Below are 22236 nucleotides of genomic sequence, written 5' to 3'. Positions count from 1 at the left end.
ACATTTGGGGAGATCTATTATGTCAACATTTAAGAGCAAATTGTAGCGATACAGAAAATGTCACGGTTACGCCATTGCCTTTCTGCTCTGTGTTGTTTGAACTGTGGGCACGAAGGGGCCGCGGGTAAAGAGCGGTGGTGCAGTGATGATCGTCCTTCACTCACGTGAACTACTGTACACTCTGAGCCTCGATTTCCAGCCATGGCTAATATCAGCAGCAAGTAGGGGGTTTCTCAACTCTGCGATATATCACAGGAAGAAGAACACAATATCACAATACCATGAGACGGAAAGATCTATTGTCCGTGTAAATGCATCGTCGCGAGTGGTGTATTACAACTTACAACAACAAAAAACGGGAATTGTAATGTCCCGGGGTGGACTTGCAGATTTATCGCGAAAGCTGCCTGAAACAAAACCGGGACAGGTGGCAACCCAAGGAGCTAGCAAACCCAGTTCCTGGAGCACCCCTCTCCCCGCCTTTCCCTCTTCAGGACTCTCTTTCGGGATGCTCATGCCAATTTTTCGCAGTGGTGGTGTTATCCCAACTGAGTCATTTCCGGGTATTTTGTTGTTGTTGCATAGTAAGCAAATTTGGCCTACTTTTTTATGAATACCGTCTTCTTATGGTACCCTAATCGTGTACAACCAGAGTATTCATCAGGGAGAAGTTACTGGACTCGAACCGTGCAGCCTCTGCAACAATCAGACTGCCACTCGATGCCACGGGGCCGCCCTTAACCAGCAGCGTGATGACGCATTTTCAGCCAATTCCCGCAAAACGGGCAGCACTGGGAAGACCATCCAGCATTGGATTGAAAACGGGCTGTAACATTGTAGTCATGGTGCAATGGAGTGGCACAGTGGTTATCGACGGATGGCAATCAGAAGTTCACAACTTCAAATCCCAGGTCACTCATTCCTTCATATCCCTCCTTCAACATTTGTGGTTGTCCTACAGATCAACTGTCCCCCGCCATAGGAATGTGGAATTCCCACCACTGTCTCGGCAGGGCTGTGAACATCACTTGGTGGTTCGTTGCTCCAGGTTGAGGAAGCAACAACATCCATCTCAAGTGTTCCAGCCTCAGCTGATAACCAGTGCAGGAGGTATATTCTTAGTTTTATTCGGTAAAGTCACGTAGGTAAAAATTTTCAATTTAAATTAATAAAAGTAAAATAAAAATAAAATAAAAATCACGACGTTTCGGAGGCAACACAAGCTTCCGTCTTCAGGTGGAACCGTCACAGCACGATTGCTGTATCTTACTTGATGTATCTTACTTGATACAGCAATCGATACAGCAATCGTGCTGTGACGGTTCCACCTGAAGACGATTGCTGTATCTTACTTGATACAGCAATCGTGCTGTGACGATTCCACCTGAAGACGGAAGCTTGTGTTGCCTCCGAAACGTCGTGATTTGTATTTTATTTTTCATTTGACTTTTTTAATTTTAATTTTTTACCTACGTGACTTTACTGAAAAAAACCTAAGAATATGAATCCTTGCAGTCACGAAAGCTTCAAATCTGGAAGTGCAGGAGGTATTTAGAAACCAGAATGTGCTGCCAGTGTCTTCATGCTCAGTAATTTGCGCCTCAGAGTCCAGGGGTCGACAACTTTTCAAAGAAGAAGATGAGGCATTTTTTTGCTGTTGTATTTGACCAAATTAGTTCGAGAGCCGCATCATACGCAGAGAGAGAGCCACTCGTACAAAACACGGACACAGCGGGGATACAGCAGATGACAACAACAACAAGACATTCTGACTTAAACCAAATAGGTGATGGAATAAACTGCGTTAATTTAGTTATTTTCCACCTTAGTTATTCATTAACAATACAGTTTGAAAGTACATTTTGTTATCACCAAGACATTCCATAGTGACTCATTCCCTGCCATTCAATATATTGCTTATGATCATTGCGTTAAATTACGTTTAAGATTATATTTTTTTTCTTTAAAAAAACGGCTGCCCGCAAGGGGGCAGCCAAAGAGCCGCAAGGGGGCAGCCAAAGAGCCACGTGCGGCTCTGGAGCCGCAGGTTGTCGACTCCTGACATAGACCCATCGACTGGTGCACACCAACAAGACGCACTGGCAAAGCACCACCGCCACCACACACGCTGTCAGGCGTGGTGCAAGTATCAATCAGTTCACCTGCACGAGTTCCATCACCTGAGACTAAGAAACTCAGGCGGACTTTGTAGTCTACCCAACCTGGAGACACTAACGACTCGCTTGGTGAGCAGGAGGTCACCATCACCTGAGATTGGAAACTCAGGCGGACTTTGTAGTCTACCCAACCTGGAGACACTGACGACTCGCTTGGTGGGCAGGAGGTCACCATCACCTGAGATTGGAAACTCAGGCAGACTTTGAAGTCTACACAACCTGGGGCCACTAACCACTCGCTTGGTGGGCAGGAGGTCACCATCACCTGAGATTGGAAACTTAGGCGGACTTTGTAGTCTACACAACCTGGGGCCACTAACCACTCGCTGGTGGGCAGGAGGTCACCATCACCTGAGACTAAGAAACTCAGGCGGACTTTGAAGTCTACACAACCTGGAGACACTGACCACTTGCTTGGTGGGCAGGAGGTCACCATCATCTGAGATTGGAAACTCAGGCGGACTTTGAAGTCTACACAACCTGGAGACACTGACCACTTGCTTGGTGGGCAGGGGGTCACCATCATCTGAGATTGGAAACTCAGGCGGACTTTGAAGTCTACACAACCTGGAGACACTGACCACTCGCTTGGTGGGCAGAAGGTCACCATCACCTGAGATTGGAAACTCAGGCGGACTTTGTAGTCTACACAACCTGGAGACACTAACGACTCGCTTGGTGAGCAGGAGGTCACCATCATCTGAGATTGGAAACTCAGGCGGACTTTGTAGTCTGCCCAACCTGGAGACACTCACCACTCGCTTGGTGGGCAGGAGGTCACCATCACCTGAGATTGGAAACTCAGGGGGACTTTGAAGTCTACTACACAACCTGGAGACACTGACCACTCGCTTGGTGGGCATGAGGTCACCATCACCTGAGACTAAGAAACTCAGGGGGACTTTGTAGTCTACACAACCTGGAGACACTAACCACTCGCTTGGTGAGCAGGAGGTCACCATCACCTGAGATTGGAAACTCAGGGGGACTTTGTAGTCTACAAAACATGGAGACACTGACCACTCGCTGGTGAGCAGGAGGTCACCATCACCTGAGATTAAGAAACTCAGGCGGACTTTGTAGTCTACACAACCTGGAGCCACTGACCACTCGTGGTGTGCAGGAGGTCACCATCATCTGAGATTGGAAACTCAGGCGGACTTTGAAGTCTACACAACCTGGAGACACTGACCACTCGCTTGGTGGGCAGGGGGTCACCATCATCTGAGATTGGAAACTCAGGCGGACTTTGAAGTCTACACAACCTGGAGACACTGACCACTCGCTGGTGAGCAGAAGGTCACCATCACCTGAGATTGGAAACTCAGGCGGACTTTGTAGTCTACACAACCTGGAGACACTAACGACTCGCTTGGTGGGCAGGAGGTCACCATCACCTGAGATTAAGAAACTCAGGCGGACTTTGTAGTCTACACAACCTGGAGTCACTGACCACTCGTGGTGTGCAGGAGGTCACCATCACCTGAGATTAAGAAACTCAGGCGGACTTTGTAGTCTACACAACCTGGAGCCACTGACCACTCGTGGTGTGCAGGAGGTCACCATCACCTGAGATTGGAAACTCAGGCGGACTTTGTAGTCTACACAACCTGGAGCCACTGACCACTCGTGGTGTGCAGGAGGTTACCATCACCTGAGATTGGAAACTCAGGCGGACTTTGTAGTCTACACAACCTGGAGACACTGACCACTCGCTGGTGAGCAGGAGGTTACCATCACTTGCTTGAGCGGGAGACATCATTCAAACAAGGAATGTAGACACCATGTTGTTCTGTATACAACTTACTGCCTAAATTTACAGGACAAATTCACTCGTTGGCATTTGTTGCTTTTCTTTTCTGAGCGCTGGCAACACAAATAAAACTCCACGCGATGTTGATGTGTTCATGACCAGCAGTGAGGCTAATTGCCAAGGCGAGGAGTTTCGGCCAATACATCAAGATGTGAATCTGAGCCCGCAGTGTTTAACGGAGGAAAGGGAGCGGCTCTGGATTAGTCCTCTTAATCACAATGTGCATGCAATAACAGGGTGGTCCAGATGTCTTGTGATTCCAATTTCATTATATTAAAACATTTCTAAGTAATACTGTTGGGTTATTTCGGTAAAGTCACCTACGTGACATTACCGAAATAACCAAAGAATATAGATTCCTGCAGTCACGAAAGCTTCAAAGTAAGATTTCTAAGAAAGTTTTATTGAAAGCAGAAATTAATGTTAGGGGTCAATTAATTGGGGTCATAAGACATCTGGACCGCCCTGTATCATGCGTGTCTATAATGCATGGACGGGCATGGTGTTGCGGTGTTAAGACTTGTGCCTCATGGCAAGACACTGCTGGGTTAGATCTCTGACTCGGGTGGCTTCCTCTGGCTTTTCTGGTTTGATCCCAGGGATAAAGATGAACAAAATACCCCACACAATGTAACGGGAGTTTTCCAAACATCCCAATGCTGAAGCATTACCTGCACACTAAACGACAACTTTTTATTATTTAATTTTAGTAGGCAATGTCCACTCAGCTATATAGCCGTTTTTGTCTCCCCTGTATGGTATACTGTGTGTTTATAGTAATGTATGAAACAAAGTATAATCTTCTTGGTTCTTTCGGTAAAGTCACGTAGAAGGGAAATAATAAAATAATAATAAAATAAAATAATTATTTATTAGCGTCAGACGCTGTCTTTCCGACAGACCTGTTCTTCACCTGAGGACGGCTGCTTGCGTTGTGGCCGAAACGTCGTCGTGATCATTATTTTATTATGTTTTATTTTTATTATTTTATTATTTCCCTTCTACGTGACTTTACCGAAAGAACCAAGAAGATGAATCCCTGCAGTCACGAAAGCTTTAAATCGAAAGTATGATCTATATATGAAAGGGAAATTTGTGATTATGTGTGTCTGTTCAAAATGTTTAGCGTACTTCCCGACATGCAACAAACTTGAAATTTGCCATGTGGGTGCTTTCCAGACTGTACACCATGCAAAAATTATAATAATACACTTTCGTATTTGGTTTTGGGGGGGGGGGGGCGCAATAATGCATATATTTTGCACAGCAAGTGAGCTGTGACGTCGCACCTGTCATGTGACCCGTATGCTCAAACGTAACGGAGTGTGCGTGCTGATGTCACCCCCCCCCAACCCTCTGAGGGTAAAGTGAAATACAAATGTGTTGCAGGTCTAAGGCGTTCTTCGCTTTATTATTTCAGTCGTTTACTGCCGTACGCACCCTGAAAGTTGGACGCGCGCGCGTGTGTGTGTGTGGGGGGAGCGGTAGTGTAGTGGTAGTGTAGTGGTAGTGTAGCGGTAGTGTAGCGGTAGTGTAGTGGTAGTGTAGTGGTAGTGCAGTGGTAGTGCAGTGGTAGTGTAGTGGTAGTGTAGTGGTAGTGCAGCGGTAGTGTAGCGGTAGTGTAGCGGTAGTGCAGTGGTAGTGCAGTGGTAGTGCAGCGGTAGTGCAGCGGTAGTGTAGCGGTAGTGTAGCGGTAGTGTAGTGGTAGTGCAGTGGTAGTGTAGTGGTAGTGTAGTGGTAGTGCAGTGGTAGTGTAGTGGTAGTGTAGTGGTAGTGCAGTGGTAGTGTAGCGGTAGTGTAGCGGTAGTGTAGCGGTAGTGTAGCGGTAGTGCAGTGGTAGTGCAGCGGTAGTGTAGCGGTAGTGTAGTGGTAGTGCAGTGGTAGTGTAGCGGTAGTGCAGTGGTAGTGCAGCGGTAGTGTAGCGGTAGTGTAGCGGTAGTGCAGCGGTAGTGTAGCGGTAGTGTAGCGGTAGTGCAGCGGTAGTGCAGTGGTAGTGTAGCGGTAGTGCAGTGGTAGTGCAGCGGTAGTGTAGCGGTAGTGTAGCGGTAGTGCAGTGGTAGTGTAGTGGTAGTGTAGCGGTAGTGTAGTGGTAGTGTAGTGGTAGTGCAGTGGTAGTGTAGCGGTAGTGTAGCGGTAGTGTAGTGGTAGTGTAGTGGTAGTGCAGTGGTAGTGTAGTGGTAGTGTAGTGGTAGTGCAGTGGTAGTGCAGCGGTAGTGTAGCGGTAGTGTAGCGGTAGTGTAGTGGTAGTGTAGTGGTAGTGCAGTGGTAGTGTAGCGGTAGTGCAGTGGTAGTGCAGTGGTAGTGTAGTGGTAGTGTAGTGGTAGTGCAGTGGTAGTGTAGCGGTAGTGTAGTGGTAGTGTAGCGGTAGTGTAGCGGTAGTGTAGTGGTAGTGCAGTGGTAGTGCAGTGGTAGTGTAGCGGTAGTGCAGTGGTAGTGCAGTGGTAGTGTAGCGGTAGTGTAGCGGTAGTGCAGTGGTAGTGTAGCGGTAGTGTAGCGGTAGTGTAGTGGTAGTGTAGTGGTAGTGCAGTGGTAGTGTAGCGGTAGTGTAGTGGTAGTGCAGTGGTAGTGTAGCGGTAGTGTAGTGGTAGTGTAGTGGTTTTCGCGCTGCGCTACGAACCTGGCGACCCGAGTTTGATTCCTGCTCATGACCACCACCGGTGACGATTATTTGAACCGGTCCTGGACCTCCCCTAGGTCGACTCAGCCTCAAACGAGTAACTGGTGTGGTGTGTGAACATCGCCACTGGGGAGACAAAGGCGGCCGGGCGTGGTGAATCAAAGTCCCGGGCGAAGCCAGATTGTAAAGCTAGTTAAAATATAAAGGCATCTTTCTCTCGGTACACAATTGAATTTCAGTTTGGAATTTATTTTGAGTACAGTCTTATGAGAATTGCTCCGCATGCAATCGTACAAAGTCTACACGCATACATTCACGTCGCATTGATATTGCATATACGTGACGGATAAGGTTAGCTCGAGTGCACGAGCATGAATGATTGCAACATCACAGGATCAAGCTAAACTGTGTACAACTATTTAAACTTTAACTGTTTTTATTTCACCAGGCGAGGCCCATTGAGCTATACAGCTGCTTTTTAAGAAGCGACCTGGCCACAAATGATAGCTCAACGAAGTGTCTTATCACGTGCAAATGTATAGCGGCCAAATAACTCTAAACACGTGTTTCTAAATGTGGAGGGAAAAACAGCAGAACCCGGAGAAAAATCCACGCTACCACAGGGAGAATATGCAAACTTCAAATATATAGGCACCAGGGTAGGGATTGAACCCACGATCTCCTGCATACCAGGCGAGGTAGTTAACATCTCACCACCGTGGCGCCACTGACAATTACTCAGTTGGGATCACACGAAGCAGCAACATTGCGCCCTGCTGTGAAAACTTGGCAGGATCCTCCTGAAAAAAGAGTTGTGAAGCGTCTCTGGTTAAACAAGCATCATCATCATAATAATAATGGATGTCGTGCTTTTGTTTGTCTTGGATAGGGAGACGTTACTCATCTCGATGTGTGTCCGACTGTATTGGCTCCGTCTTATTAATGCTCTCACCATGCCTCATTAACACTGCCCTGACTTATGATTCGGGATAAGGACAAATGTTTCCTGTAAATACAGCTTTGGCTGTGCAGAATGCCATTGTTTATTGAAACTGCCAAATCTCTAGGGCTTTCAAGAGTTCCGTTACTGAAATTTACAATAAATCTCTGATGGAAAAAACAGCTAAATGGGTTTGTGTGTGTGTGTATGTGAGCAGCGAGGCCTGCTTGCCATCGTTCTGTGAGTGTGTGTGTGTGACCAGCTAGACCTGCTTGCCATCTTTGCTTGGCCCAGCGAGTATGAGAGAAACGCATCAAGGCCCTCTTCCCGTTGATTTGTGCGGACAAAGTTTCCTTCGGGCCAACGAAAGGGCTTTTGTCGTTGTTTAGCTAGCAGCGTATTCCAGCAAGCCATGCAGCTTTTTATATATTAACATTCTTAAATGTTCAATAAAAGGAACGTTAGTGGGGTGGTTTTTCATTTGTTTTGTTTTGCGCATTTTCCCATGCGGCTTAAAATGTAAGTAAGGGCTGCAAGGGTTTGTGATAATAAAAAAAGTACCCTTTGACGAAGCAACCTTGACTTGTTTCGCATAATAAAAAAACACCCACACGTCACATGCCGACTGCATTGCGGTTGAGCAAGTTGGTATTTGAAGCACGGTTTGCTTCTTCTCGTCGGGCCCAAAGGCACCGAAACGGCGGGCAAGAAACAGCACCGTCAAAGTTGTAACCGGACAGGAGAGAGTGTGAATCGTTCGTGGAATTGAACGAGAGTTGTTGTGAGACGCCTGTAGAAAGGGATAGATGGGAGGCTTCATTCCGAGGTTAAGCGGGGAAGAAGCAGACAGACAAGCGGCCGGTGTGACTCGTAGTGGGTGAACGCGGTGCGGATGAGACGAGAAGGTCAGGTCTTCGGTGACCGGCGTGGAGGAATCGATGTGTCCAGTTCACAGGCACGACAACCGCGGTAGTTCTAGATTTGAAGCTTTCGTGACTGCAAGGATTCATACTCTTAGTTTTTTTCGGTAAAGTCACGTAGGAAAAAATAAATAAGCAAAAAGTAAATAATAAAAATAATAGAAATAATATAAATAAAATAATAAATCACGACGTTTCGGAGGCAACACAAGTCAGCTGTGACGGTCCCACCTGATGACGGAGACTTGTGTTGCCTCCGAAACGTCGTGATTTATTATTTTATTTCTATTATTATTTCTATTATTTATTTTTTGAGTATGTATTTTTAACCGTGGTAGTGGCGATAGCACGGTGATGAAGAGGAGACGACTTGACCAGCGGTGAGCGAGTGATAGGAGTGAATTGGTGAGTGCTGGAACATCAGTCACCCTGGCTGCTACGATGTTGAGTTATGCCAAGGAGAGTGACGTGGGAACTGGGGGTGCTCCATCCCCGATGTGGCAGCCGAAGGATTGCAGCTGAGGCCGAACTTGTACTTTGTACAGCTGCAGTCGGAAGACTTCATAAGTGAAGAACGAGGCTTTGGCACGGAACAGAACACCAAGCTTCTTCGATACCTCTAACTTACCCAAATCTCAATTTAAAGCTTTCGTGACTGCAGGGATTCATATTATTGGTTATTTAGGTAAAGTCACGTAGAAGGGAAATAATAAAATAATAAAAATAAAACAATAAAATTCTCACGACGTTTCGATTGCAACACAAGCAATCATCATCAGGTGTGAAAACCACAGCAAGAAAATGTTCTTGCTGTGGTTTTCACAAAAAAATTATTCTTGCTGTGGTTTTCACAAACATTTCTTGCTGTTGTTTTCACACCTGATGATGATTGCTTGTGTTGCAATCGACATATGTCTTCAAAGGAAAATTGTGGTGCGGTTGCATAGGCTTTAACATATTTAATACAACTATGCACGTTGGCTACATATGATATCCATATTTTTTCAAATATCGATGCCGTGTAAAACAATAAGCACACCCAAAGCAGCATTTACCTTTTGCTAGCAGAAGCAACAAATTCGTTTCAGCGGGCAATGTTAAATAGGGGAATAAAAGAGAGGATTTAGTTTCTCCATTAGAACCTCATTTGCCAGTAGAAAAATATGATAATTGTTTTTTTACCTTTTCATCTGGCAACAAAACTGACACCTTTTTTACAAGGAGTCATGTTTGCATAGACCACAATACCTGCAGTCGTAATGTTGCCAGATGAAAGGGTAAAAAACCAATTATCGTATTTTTCTACTGGCAAATGAGGTTCCAATGGTGTAAATGCTTACCCGAGCTCTCATACTCTGATGGTGCATTGTCTTTGAGTTGTGCGCCTTTTGGCGTCATCTGGTCCAACACCATGTGAGACTAGGCTCTAAGGAAAGCTGTCTCGGGTGTGGACCAATCAACTTCAAGGACAGTGCATACATTATCAGAGTTATGTTTTTTGTTTGCATTACGACTGCAGGTATTGTGGTCTATGCAAACATGACTCCTTGTAAAAAAAGGTGTCAGTTTTGTTGCCAGATGATTTATTTTCTGTTTACCTGAATTGAGCCTCACTTCTGTTGACCCTCCTCGTGAACATTGCGAATGTGGTGACAAGTGTTGCTGGCAATTCCACTTGAAGTGGCAGTCCATTGATGATTCTGCTTGCTCCCTTCGGTGGCAGGGAATTCACGAAGCAGGAGAGAGGTTTGGGAAAGGTGATAGCAAGTTTAGCGGAGTCTTCTAAGTCCCGTCTTAAAACATATTTGGTTTCACGTGTGTACCCCGTCTGTGTAGGGTTTGTGCCTTTGACATTGTTTGTGTAACTTTTTCATTTTACACGCTTTCTATTAACTCACTCTGTCTGTTTGTTGTTGTCATATCCTCAAATCTTGTAACTCAATTTTAACCCACTTACCAATGTGGTATCGACTGCAAACTTGGTATACTTATGTCATACTGATGACAATACTGTATTCTCTCATTAAAAATAAAAAAAATTCTATATTTTTAAACATTATTTTTTATATGTTATGTTTCGGCTTGGGTCTAATTGTCCACGCTTAACTGACGCTGACTGTAAATCACCATGGCCCCTTACGTTATGGCAAGCTTCGCGGCCACTTACTGGAGTCATGGAGTTCTGCCATTACGAGTACGGTACATTTCGTTAAAGCGTGTTTTTTAAAAAGTATTTTTAAATATTACTTATTTGTTGTAAATCGCTGGTTCGCCCCTGCTGGACATCTGTGAAAAAGAGCTTCATGGCACATCGGATTCCTCCAGTCTAAATATAAATTCGGAGTCCTTTTAATTCTCATAAAATGTTATTTGTTCCGGGTTTTTTTTTATCTGTTAAGGTATTTTTTTGTTTAAGGGTTTGTTAAGTGTCAGGTTATTTTCCGTGTGAACGGCGCTTTATTGACGCCAAGCCCTGGCTGGGTAGGGGCGCCCCTTCACAGTTCGAGAGCTGTAGGCCACCCCGGTAAATACTGCCGCTGTGTTGACCAGAGACACACGCACCCTCTGCTGCACGGTGTGTCGTAAATAACCCCCGTCACCTTATTTGAAAATAAATATTAGGTCGTGCGTGCCAGCGTTTCGGTCCCAAGTAAAACAAAATGTATCCGTAAATTACTTAATTGGATCAAATTAAACACACGAGTTGGTGGTACCGCCGTTGGCAGTGGTGCCACGAGCACCAGCAACAACAACAACAACAACAAAAACAAACACTAAACACATTCGTCAATAACGAGGTGCAATATAATATAATTGGGTAAAAGCGCGAAGCAACATTGGCCTCGACTACCAAACTTTACTCGTCTGGATAACAAAGCGCCTCGTGGTGACCTTGACATAAGAATGGGGCGAATTACGAACCGTTGAAAATTATGAATTGTTGCGTCATACACACGCAGGTGATTGTGACGTAGCGAGCGAGCGACTTGTTCGAGTTGTAACTCCGTCACGTTGCTGGCGGCTTGTTCACGAACTCGAGCTTGAGTTCCCGAAGAAGCTCCCAGCACGCGGAACGAAACGTCGGACATCGTGGCGAAACAAAACAAAAAACACGAGACGGGACTACCCGAGCACGCGGGGGAGAGCATCACAGCATCAGCATAACCGTGAAAAACCCTACACAGAAGCCTCCATAATAAGCACTATTATGATGCCCTTAGGGACAGGACAATAATAACGTGTACTTCTAAGCTTTGACACTAATTTGATTGTTAAGAACTCCGCTTAGTTCTTGTTATGATGCGTTTGTTTGTGTGTGCATTTCTCCATGAGACACCACGCACCGATGGAATGATATGATCACTAATTAGAACTATAAATAAATATAATTTCCTAACAGTAATGACCCTTATTCTTGATTAGCAAAGATATAATGTTCAATTTAAATGGCTTTGTACTTGGAGATGGGTGTGATACGCTCGTCAACGATGTTTTTGCTTTGCTTTCCCATTGCTGTGTAAACGAGGTCAGAAGGGTAATACGAAGTCGTCATAATTGCTGTGTATGTTGAACTTCTTTCGCACCATACATAGCCAAACGCGCTAATCGGAGCTGCAGTACAACGCAGAAGAATGGTTCAATGCTGTACAATTCAGTATTGCATTGTTTCAATGCAGTACAAGGGAATTCTAGATCTGAAGCTTTCGTGCTGAAAGGATTCATACTCCTAGTTTTTTCGGTAAAGTCACGTAGGTAAAAAATGAAATAAAAATTAATAAAAATAAAATAATAAAAAATCACGACGTTTCGGAGGCAACACAAGTCTCCGTCATCAGGTGGGACCGTCACAGACAGATTTGCTGTATCACCTGATGACGGAGACTTGTGTTGCCTCCGAAACGTCGTGATTTTTATTATTTTATTTTTATTAATTTTTATTTCATTTTTTACCTACGTGACTTTACCGAAAAAACTAAGAGTACAGAGTGTACTCCTCTCCCGAGCGCATATTGAAGCGCTTAACGACGATCGACATCACTGCCCCAAAAATGAAAGAAAGAATATAAATAATATACAACGTTTCAGGCAATGGCCCTTCATCATGACAGAGAGAAAAAGGGCCATTTCCTGCAATGTCGCCCATTGCGTACGCATTTTTCGCTTCACAGCACTTGTTACGGACGTGTCGATTTTAAATAGTTTTAGTTATTTGTCCTAAATGCACCGCTGCCAATGAATGCGGTATCACACACACGCACACAAATGTTTGCCTAACGTTCGTTTAACAACTCTTGTCGTTCAAGCCACGGAAATGAAGAAGAAGAATATAACCAACAACTCGCCACGATTCGGACGGCTCTTTCTCACCGGCGGTGTCTCGAGACCGGCCGCGGATTTCCGAGGCGCGTACGAAAGAGACGGCGGCGGTGGTGCCCGGCAAGCCGATCAAATCCACCCGCCGCATTTGTGGCGGGCCCTCGAAGGCACGGCGAGACACAAGCCCGTGTCGGGCCGGGCCAAGCTGTCTGCGCGAATATTCGCGGAAGAGCCGCGGCGCCGCGTCGAGGAGGTCGCGACCGTGGACGGCTCGAGCAGAACGCCCGGCACGGAGGGTGAGAAGGAGGAGAAGACGCCGCAGCGGCAGAGGAGAGCCGCCACGCTCTTGCAGAGGCGGCTGGGGATCGCGGACTCGGGTCTCGTTTGAAGCCCTCCGCCGTAGAGATGATGGCGGAGGGAGATGTTAACTCACTCGCCTGGTACGCAGGAGCGCGTGGGTTCGATCCCGACCCTGACGCCTGCTGTGTATTTGGAGTTTGCGTGTCTCTCTCTCATCATGATCACGGTGGCTAGGAGATGTTAACTCACTCGCCTGGTATGCAGGAAGTCGTGGGTTCGATCCCGATCCTGACGCCTGCTGCTGTATTTGGAGTTTGCGTGTCTCTTTCATCATCATCATCACGGTGGCTAGGAGATGTTAACTCCCTCGCCTTGTATGCAGGAAGTCGTGGGTTCGATCCCGACCCTGACGCCTGCTGCTGTATATTTGGAATTTGCGTGTCACTGTCTCTCCCTGTGCTCGCGTGGATTTTTCTCCGGGTCGTCCGGTTTTTTTCCTTCCACACTTATAACCAACGTACATTTAGAGTATTTGCCTTCTATACATTTGCACGTGATCAGCCACTTCGTTGAGCACTCATTTGTGATCGCCAGATCGCTTCTGAAAAAGAGCCATATAGCTCAGTGGGCCTTACCTGCTAAAATAAAAAAATAAAAATTCGTCGTTTTTTTATTATAGATTTCCGGGAATCTCCTTGCACGGCCCTCAGTGTCGGGACAGCGGCCCGCGCTGGTCTCTTCCACGTTTGTTTATCCGAGCGCGAAATGTCGTCAACGTGCTTGGAGCCGCAGCGGTGTTAATGGTCAGCGCGCTCGACTTAAAAGAGGCCAAAGGTTCCATTCAAGCATCTGGCGCAGCAGTTGATGCATTCGGAAAGTTTGTCAAACTCTTACCCCCCCGCCCCCACGTTCCTTTGCTGATGACCTCTCAGCGGTTTTAACGGAGGACACCACGGTTAGTCGATCGGTAGGGCTTGTATGTGTGTCGTGGGGAGCGGTGGTGTAGCGGTTAGCGCGCTGCGCTATGAACCCGGCGACCCCGAGTTCAATTCCCGCTCCAGTGACGATTTTCTCAACCGGTCCTGGGCCTCCCCTAAGTCTACTCAGCCTCAAATGAGTACCTGGTGCGGTGTGTATACATCGTAACTGGGGAGACAAAGGCGGCCGGGCGTGGTGCTGCCCACCCACCCCCTCGTGCGCCTTCATAGGTGCTACTCACAGCACTTGCCCCAACAGTCTGATTAGGCTATAGGGGGATGTATGTCATTGTTGTTGGTGTGTCGTGTGAGTTACTCATACTTTCCCCGAGACGTCTGGCCAGTGCAGATGAAGAGTAGGCCAAACGTTCCTTGAAATGGGCCTCTCGAAAGCTCCCTCCAGCGGAGGCCACTTGCACCAGCGGTGGCGCGAGCCAAGCACTTGCAGGGCTGCGCCTTTAGTCCTTGGAGCCCGATGCATCTACGCGGTTTTTTTTATTAAACGAACCTTTCGTGCCTTTCGTGGACATTTGATGAAAACAAATGTTGCTTTATCGATAGCGCGCGTGAGTGATGTAAGCTTGATTTCCTGTGATGTGCAAGAAATTAACGTGAGAAATCTGAAGGTGTAAGAATTGTTTGCTTGGTAAAAGAATCATGCCTGCTGTATGAATAATAATGTACCGATCTATAAAGATAGCAGTACAATGTTGAACATCCTTTGCCTATACTGAGTGTATATATATATTTGGGAGATTGCACGGTAACGGAATTTCCAGGCCAACGTAGGTGCGTTAGTCACGGAGATGAAATTGTCTCGATGCGCATCACACTGCTCTGTGTAATTCCGTTACCGTCGAATACGACTTCATGCACTTGCACGTACATCGTACGGATTCCCGTCTGTCTTTACGATTTATTTTCATTGAATCTCTTTGCTAACACTTATAAATTATGATATAAGCATTTTTTTTATGTGCTGAATAAACTGTACTGCTGTCACGTAGGTAAAAATAAAATAAAAAATGATAATAGAAATAAAATAATAATAAATGAAAATAAATCTACGTCTGTGTTGCCTCCGAAACGTCGTGATTTAATTGATTTATTTTCATTTATTATTATTTTATTTATATTTTTAAATATATTTTTTACCTACGTGACTTTACCGAAAAAACCTAAAAGTATGTACTGCTGTTATTTTAGCAACGCTTTGACCACGGTCATGAATGAGCCATCGTCTATCCACTGCTAGATGAAAGCCACTCGATTGCTTGTTGCCTTCCCTCTTGATCCGTGGTGGCGAGATGTTCACTACCTCGCCGGGTACGCAGGAGGCCGTGAGTTCGATCCCGACCCTGACGCCTGCCGTATATTTGGAGTTTTGCGTGTCTCTCTCTCCCCGTGGTCGCGTGGATTTTCTCTCCGGGTCCTCTGGTTTTTCCCTCCACATTTAGAATCGTGCGTTTAGAGTATTTGGCTGCTGTACATTTCCACGTGATAATAAGCCACTTCCCTGAGCTACCATTTGTGTCGAGGTCGCTTCTAAAAAAAAAGAGATGTGGGCCTTGCCTGGTCAAATACATATTTTTTTAAGTTTAAATAGTTTTACACAGTTTAGTTTGATCATGTGATGTTACAATCATTCTTGTTCGTGCACATGAGCTTGATCTTATCCGTCACGTATATGCAATATCAATGCGACGTGAACGTATGCGTGTAGACTTTGTACGATTGTATGCGGAGCAATTCTCAGAAGACTGTATTCCCAATAAATTCCAAACTGAAATTCAATTGTGTACCGAGAGTAAGATGCCTTTATTTTTTAATTATATTTTGTTTCATACATTACTGTAAACACACAGTATACCGTACAGGGGAGAGAAAACAAACTGTCGTAGTTACGAAAAGTATATAAATTGTAAAATACAAATTTAAAACGTATATTTCCATTATTCGATTATATATATTTTTTTCATTCATTGAGATACAACAAATATATTAAAACAGCAATTCGTATTATGGCAACACGATATAAAATGAAAAATAAAACGTACGTTTGTCATTAAGTACTGTACATACATTTGTGATATAAATACATGTAACAGGTAGAGCCGTAGAGCAATAACAACAGAGCCACATGTACAACGGGCAATCAACCTTCGACACTATATACACAGGGCAAACACTTTGAGGGTGATTGTATTTCTGATGTTCGTGTTTCCAATTCGCTGCACATTCCTTGGCCTCGGTTGTTCTTTGGATATCTTAAGTGGGATCTAAACGCGTCAATCTTATTCATCCATCGGGCGAGCACCGACCGTGCGGAGACGTCGCATTTCACCTTTGGGGTTAGATAGCCGCGTCAGTAAAAGTGTGTGTGCTGTGTGTGTGTCGTGCACCCTCCTCCACCCGACGCAGCCAATCGACAAACCCGTCGCGCGACGAACCAACGCGTCGGTGTATCACCGCTTCAGCAACAGAGCACAGCGAGCGATATACCAAAACTCGTGTTGCCACAAGACCCACTTTTCCCCAGTGAAATCTATGTTCCCTGGGACGTTCAATTCCTTTGTTGCCCAATTTCTGTCGGTCGAGGAATAATAATAAGACAGCACTGCCAGTCAACGCTCACACACATGGGGGTGTGCTCCCTTCCCCCTCTCAAAGCATTGTCTTTTTTGCGACAAATGTTACGTGCCGGTTATTTTGCCCCTCTAAAGGTGGCAACCCAAACCGTGCACCTGGGTGCCGCGTTTGCCGCTTGGCGGTGTTGGGACGGTGAAGTGTGCCGGTGCACACCCTCAGTGAGAACCTCCATGAGAAATTGACGATGTTAATCACGTCGTTTTTTCCCCCCGTGACATTTATGCCCATAGTCACTTTAATATGTTTTCTTGTTTATGTTTTTGTTTTTTGCTTGTTGCGGTTGCACCCGATTCAAGAGCAAGAATGGCTCACAGGGCTATACCTAATAAATGAAACTGAAACTGAAATGATTCCCAATCATAGCAAACATCAGTACCTGGTGCAGTGTGTATAAGCTTCAGCGCTTGGGGAGACAAAGGCGGCCGGGGTTATGCTGGCCAAACCGCTGCCTCGTGCGCTGTGTCAGACTTCATAGGTGCCACACGCTAACAGCACTTGCCCCACCCACCCCCCACGCATTCTGTAAATCTATGGGACTGTGCGAGTCTATGGGATTGTGCGAGTCTATGAGATTGTGGAGTCTATGAGACTGTGCGAGTCTATGGGACTGTGCAGTCGATGGTTATGCAAATCACTGGTGACCAGATTTAGGCTATCGGTTCGCTAGGCTTGAGAACTCCGGTGGCCAGGTTCGTTGTGTGGAATGCTAACCACTATGACAACCGCTCCCCATTAGAATTTTGAGCCGATGTGTATCTATACATTTTTTTCTTTTCATGAATCTGAAGTCCCTTGGACCCACGTGGGGCCCTGAGCGTTTGCTTGGTTTGCTTGGGCCTAGCGCCGCCAGAGGGCTCGGTGGCTCCGCCGTTAAAGAAGCTTTCAAATTCTAGATTTGAAGCTTTCGTGACTGCAAGGATTCATATTCTTCGATTTGTTCGGTAAAGTCACATAGGTAAAAAAATAAAATTAATAAAAGTAAAATAAAATAGCTGTATCAAGTGACTCTCACTTGATACCAGCAATCGTGCTGTGACTGTTCCACCTGAAGACGGAAGCTTGTGTCGCCTCCGAAACGTCGTGATTTTTATTTTATTTTTATTTTACTTTTATTAATTTTAATTTTTTACCTACGTGACTTTACCGAAAAAACCTAAGATATGAAAGCTTTCAAATTCCACGTCAGGATTTTTCAGTCTGGTCTCAGGTTTGCCGCGTCCTCGATAGAGCCGAACTGAATATAGCAACGAATAATTACCTTAACATTTCTTGGCTGAAAGCATCTTTATACGTGCATATATATAGAGGACTGCAGAGCTCGGGCAATCCTTGGTGGGGCCGGCTTCTCGCTTGTCTGTGGCTCCCATCATTAATTGTGAGGTTGAAATTGGCACGAGTGCGTGACGGCGATGTATTAAATGAAACATTTTCTGTTTGTTTTCAAATATATTTTTACACTGGATCCCTGCGCTCGCAATATGCGGAATCCATCACGTGAACTGGGTTTCATTATTGACGGAATGTTCCCTCGCGACCCTCAGAAAACCAACCTCCCGTAGAACGGCGCTTTGTCAATGTAATTCATCGTTATTTTTGTTAACGTCAAAATATGTTCCAGTGACCCAATGAGAGCAGACAGTTATGGATGCTCCAACTGAAATGTAGCGCTGCGTGTAACAACTGTACGATGAATAATTTAAGGTGCAAATAATACACATGCAAAGCCCCCATGCTTTAAAATGTAACCGTGATCCCGAATTGTGCTAATTTATGGAATCAGGAAGGCAGAAACCATTACAATTAAGTCCCAGGATTAATGCACCAATGCTGGAAGTCCACTGAAAGCAGCATGGGATGTGTGTGACCATCTGATGACGAAGCCACTGCCAGTGCATTCTACGTGAGTCTATGGGTCTCTGTGTAACTACATTGGTCCCTGTGTGAGTCTATGGGTCTCTATGTCAGTATATGGGTCCCTGTGTGAGTCTATGGGTCTCTATCTTTCTATATTGACTCCTGTGTGAGTCTATGGGTCTCTATGTCAGTATATGGGTCCCTGTGTGAGTTTAAGGGTCTCTGTCTGATTCTATGGATGTCTGTATGTCTATGGGGCTCTGTGTGGTTATAATTACAGGTGAAACGTCACAGTACTCGAATTGTAAATGTTGTGGGTTTACTCTCCAACACACCGGTGTGCTGTACTAGTAACGAAATGGCGCGTTTAGTTTACGTGACAAAGCTTAATCATTGGCTGTGTCGGGTGGTGGCGGGTTTAATGACACAATTATATTCATACGATCTAACCACCCCTCCATTATGGATTCTGTGTATGTCTTCGGGTCTCCATGCGACCCCGTGGGGTCTCCATGCGACCCCGTGGGGTCTCCATGCGACCCCGTGGGGTCTCCATGCGACCCCGTGGGGTCTCCATGCGACCCCGTGGGGTCTCCATGTGACCTCGTGGGGTCACCATGTGACCCCGTGGGGTCTCCATGTGACCCCGTGGGGTCTCCATGTGACCCCGTGGGGTCTCCATGTGACCCGTGGGGTCTCCATGTGACCCCGTGGGGTCTCCATGTGACCCCGTGGGGTCTCCATGTGACCCGTGGGGTCTCCATGTGACCCCGTGGGGTCTCCATGCGACCTCGTGGGGTCTCCATGCGACCCCGTGGGGTCACCATGCGACCCCGTGGGGTCTCCATGCGACCCCGTGGGGTCTCCATGCGACCCCGTGGGGTCTCCATGTGACCTCGTGGGGTCACCATGTGACCCCGTGGGGTCTCCATGTGACCCCGTGGGGTCTCCATGTGACCCCGTGGGGTCTCCATGTGACCCCGTGGGTCTCTACGTGAGACAGACAATGGACAATGTAGCCACTGAGAGCTCGTCCATGAATTGACCCGCACGCGTCGTCGCCTGAGATTGGGAAAAATACCCGAGACAGACTTTGTGGCCTAATTCTAGATTTGAAGCTTTCGTGACTGCAAGGATTCATACTCTAAGGTTTTTTCAGTAAAGTCACGTAGGTAAAAAAATAAAAATAATATAAATAATAATATAAATAAAATTATAAATCACATTATTTTATTTCTATTATTATTTATATTATTTTTATTTAATAATAAATCACATTATTCACGTTATTTTATTTCTATTATTATTTCTATTATTTTGTATTTTTTAGAAAGAATAACATAAATATAATAATAAATCACATTATTTTATTTCTATTATTATTTCTATTATTTTTATCTTTTATTTTTTACCTACGTGACTTTACCGAAAAAACCCAAGAGTACTTTGTAGCCTACTCAACCTCGAGCCACCATCGCTGCATGTTCCTGGTTGGTGCAGTGGGTTATGAAGTGTGACTCTTAATTAGAAACGTACAAGTTCACAATCCTGCTCAGGGTTCGACTTGGCACTTCCTTTCCCCCTGTTCGAAAAAAAAAGCCATCCAGTGGTTGTCCCATAGATTAATTCGCCTTCGTCAAAGGCATGTGGAATTTCCACCACTGGCTCTCGCTCCACACTGAATATTTGTGTCTATACCTATTGTTAATACTATTTGCGAGTACCTTTTATTGTGTGTATGCAGCGTACCTCCACACATTCATTATAATCTGAATCCTGATATGTATCCTTAGCGAATTACAATACATATTAGCATTTTAATACATTTATTATCCTCCCCCAACCTAATGCAAACTCTGCTTATTGGAATCACGGCACGAGACCCTTCCATTTTGGACAATGGCCTGCAGAAGCGGACACCACAGAGCTAGCTCTTAGAACCCTTCAGATGATCTCTGGTACACCCACACAGCAGCAGAGGGCAGCGCCTCTCCCGCCCGCTCTGCACATGAGAGTGATGTTTGTGGCACGGCGGTCAAAATCAACGTTTTAGTTCTCACGGCTGGAATTTTTTGCCAAAATGAAGCGCACAACCAAATGTCGTGTGATGGAAAATTGTTGTTGTTGTGCAGTCATTGATAACGGGACCATTAACTCGCTTGAGTACCCGGTTTAATCACAACCGTGTCTTTGCAAATGTATTGGTCTCCATGCGAATCTTTGGGTCTTCATGTAAGTCTATGGGTCTCAATGTGAGTCTACGGGTCTCTATGTGAGTCCATGGGTCTTTATGTGAATCTATGGGTATCCCTTTGAGTCTATGGGTCTCTATGTAAGTCTATGGGTCTATATGTGAGTCTACGGTTCTCTAAGTGAGTCTATGGGTCTCCGTGTGAGTCTATGGGTCTCTGAGAGTATATGGGTCTCTATGTGAATCTATGGGTCTTTATGTGAGTCTATGGGTCTCCTTGTGAGTCTACGGGTCTCCACGTGAGTCTATGAGTCTCTAGGTGAGTCTATCGGTCTCTGAGAGTATATGGGTCTCTATGTGAATTAATTATGATTGGGGTGAGACTATCAACCTCACCATAACTGAGAACCTGGCTGAGTCACTGGGGTTCGGTGCGGACTCAGCGCTCTGATCTCTGAGCAAACCAGCTACCTTAGATTGCCCTAAACAATTTATCACAAGCGTGCAACGTGCCAAATTGTAATCGTTACATCTGCGGGCACAACAACAACAACAAACAACCCCATGATAATTTCCCAATTTAACAATAAACAGTTTTTCCCCCCAGAGTCTGCAAGTGCCTGACCTCGTCGCTTTTGCCCAAGGTAAGTTCACGGTTTGAGACTCACGCGTTCGCAAGCAGCGCTTTTCAAAGGAGGTCAGCAGTTTAAAAAGGAAAAACAAAGATAAACATTTAAACCAAAGCTTCCTAAAGCCCTTGACAAACTCCAAACAGCTTCTTTTATCAGCCGAATACGGGTCCCACTATGCAAACCATCAGCCAAGTAAATTTTTGTTTCAATATTTCCTACCCCCCTACCCCCCCACAGTGGCATGAGCGGCACAAGTTGTGATGAAGAGCAGCAGTACACGTGGAGTTTAAACTTCACAGCACCATCGACCGCTCCACCGCCATCTCACTTTCGTCCTCCCGAGTCGCCGCGCGCGCTGACGGATGCGCCACCCATCCAGCCGCCAGCCCCCCCCACTCCCCCCCGCCCCCCCCCGCCCGCCCGCCGTGACCCCCACCAACTCGCACCGCCCGTTACCTGATGCGAGGCCGCTATATCGACAGCCAGTGCTGCATCTGAAAGTGAGAAAAAGAGAGAGGTGATGTTTAGTGACCGCGAGCGACGCACGGACGTGCAAGCCGAGGAACTCGCGGCTGAGAAAACGAGGGAGCTTCACTCGGCTGAGAGAACGAGGGAGCTTCACTCGGCTGAGAGAACGAGGGAGCTTCACTCGGCTGAGAGAACGAGGGAGCTTCACTCGGCTGAGTGAACGAGGGAGCTTCACTCGGCTGAGAGAACGAAGTAGCTTCACTCGGCTGAGAGAACGAGGGAGCTTCAATCGGCTGAGAGAACGAGCGCGTTTCAATCGGCTACGACGCTCCGTGCGTACACTTTGGAGAGAGAGAACACGTGAACCCTGAACTCATGTTG

General features: G+C 46.0%; 2 protein-coding genes across 2 annotated transcripts in view; one reads left to right on the top strand and one right to left on the bottom strand.

Annotated features, from left to right (window-relative positions):
* LOC144732337 (uncharacterized) overlaps positions 1-13313 on the top strand; it is a 63881-nt gene extending 50568 nt beyond the window's left edge. Inside the window, exon 9 of the mRNA XM_078613816.1 lies at positions 12772-13313. Coding sequence (XP_078469942.1) covers positions 12772-13172 — 401 coding nt within the window. The 3' untranslated portion in view covers positions 13173-13313. The remainder of the gene's footprint in view (positions 1-12771) is intronic.
* An 8503-nt stretch (positions 13314-21816) lies between these two features.
* LOC144732336 (sodium-dependent noradrenaline transporter-like) overlaps positions 21817-22236 on the bottom strand; it is a 47684-nt gene continuing 47264 nt past the window's right edge. The window contains exon 15 of the mRNA XM_078613815.1: positions 21817-21881. Coding sequence (XP_078469941.1) covers positions 21858-21881 — 24 coding nt within the window. The 3' untranslated portion in view covers positions 21817-21857. The remainder of the gene's footprint in view (positions 21882-22236) is intronic.

Source organism: Lampetra planeri, chromosome 42 (genome assembly GCF_965212315.1).
Source record: "Lampetra planeri chromosome 42, kcLamPlan1.2.h2, whole genome shotgun sequence".
In the NCBI taxonomy this organism is placed as follows: Eukaryota; Metazoa; Chordata; class Hyperoartia; order Petromyzontiformes; family Petromyzontidae; genus Lampetra; species Lampetra planeri.
This window is presented reverse-complemented; position numbering and strand designations above follow the sequence as displayed.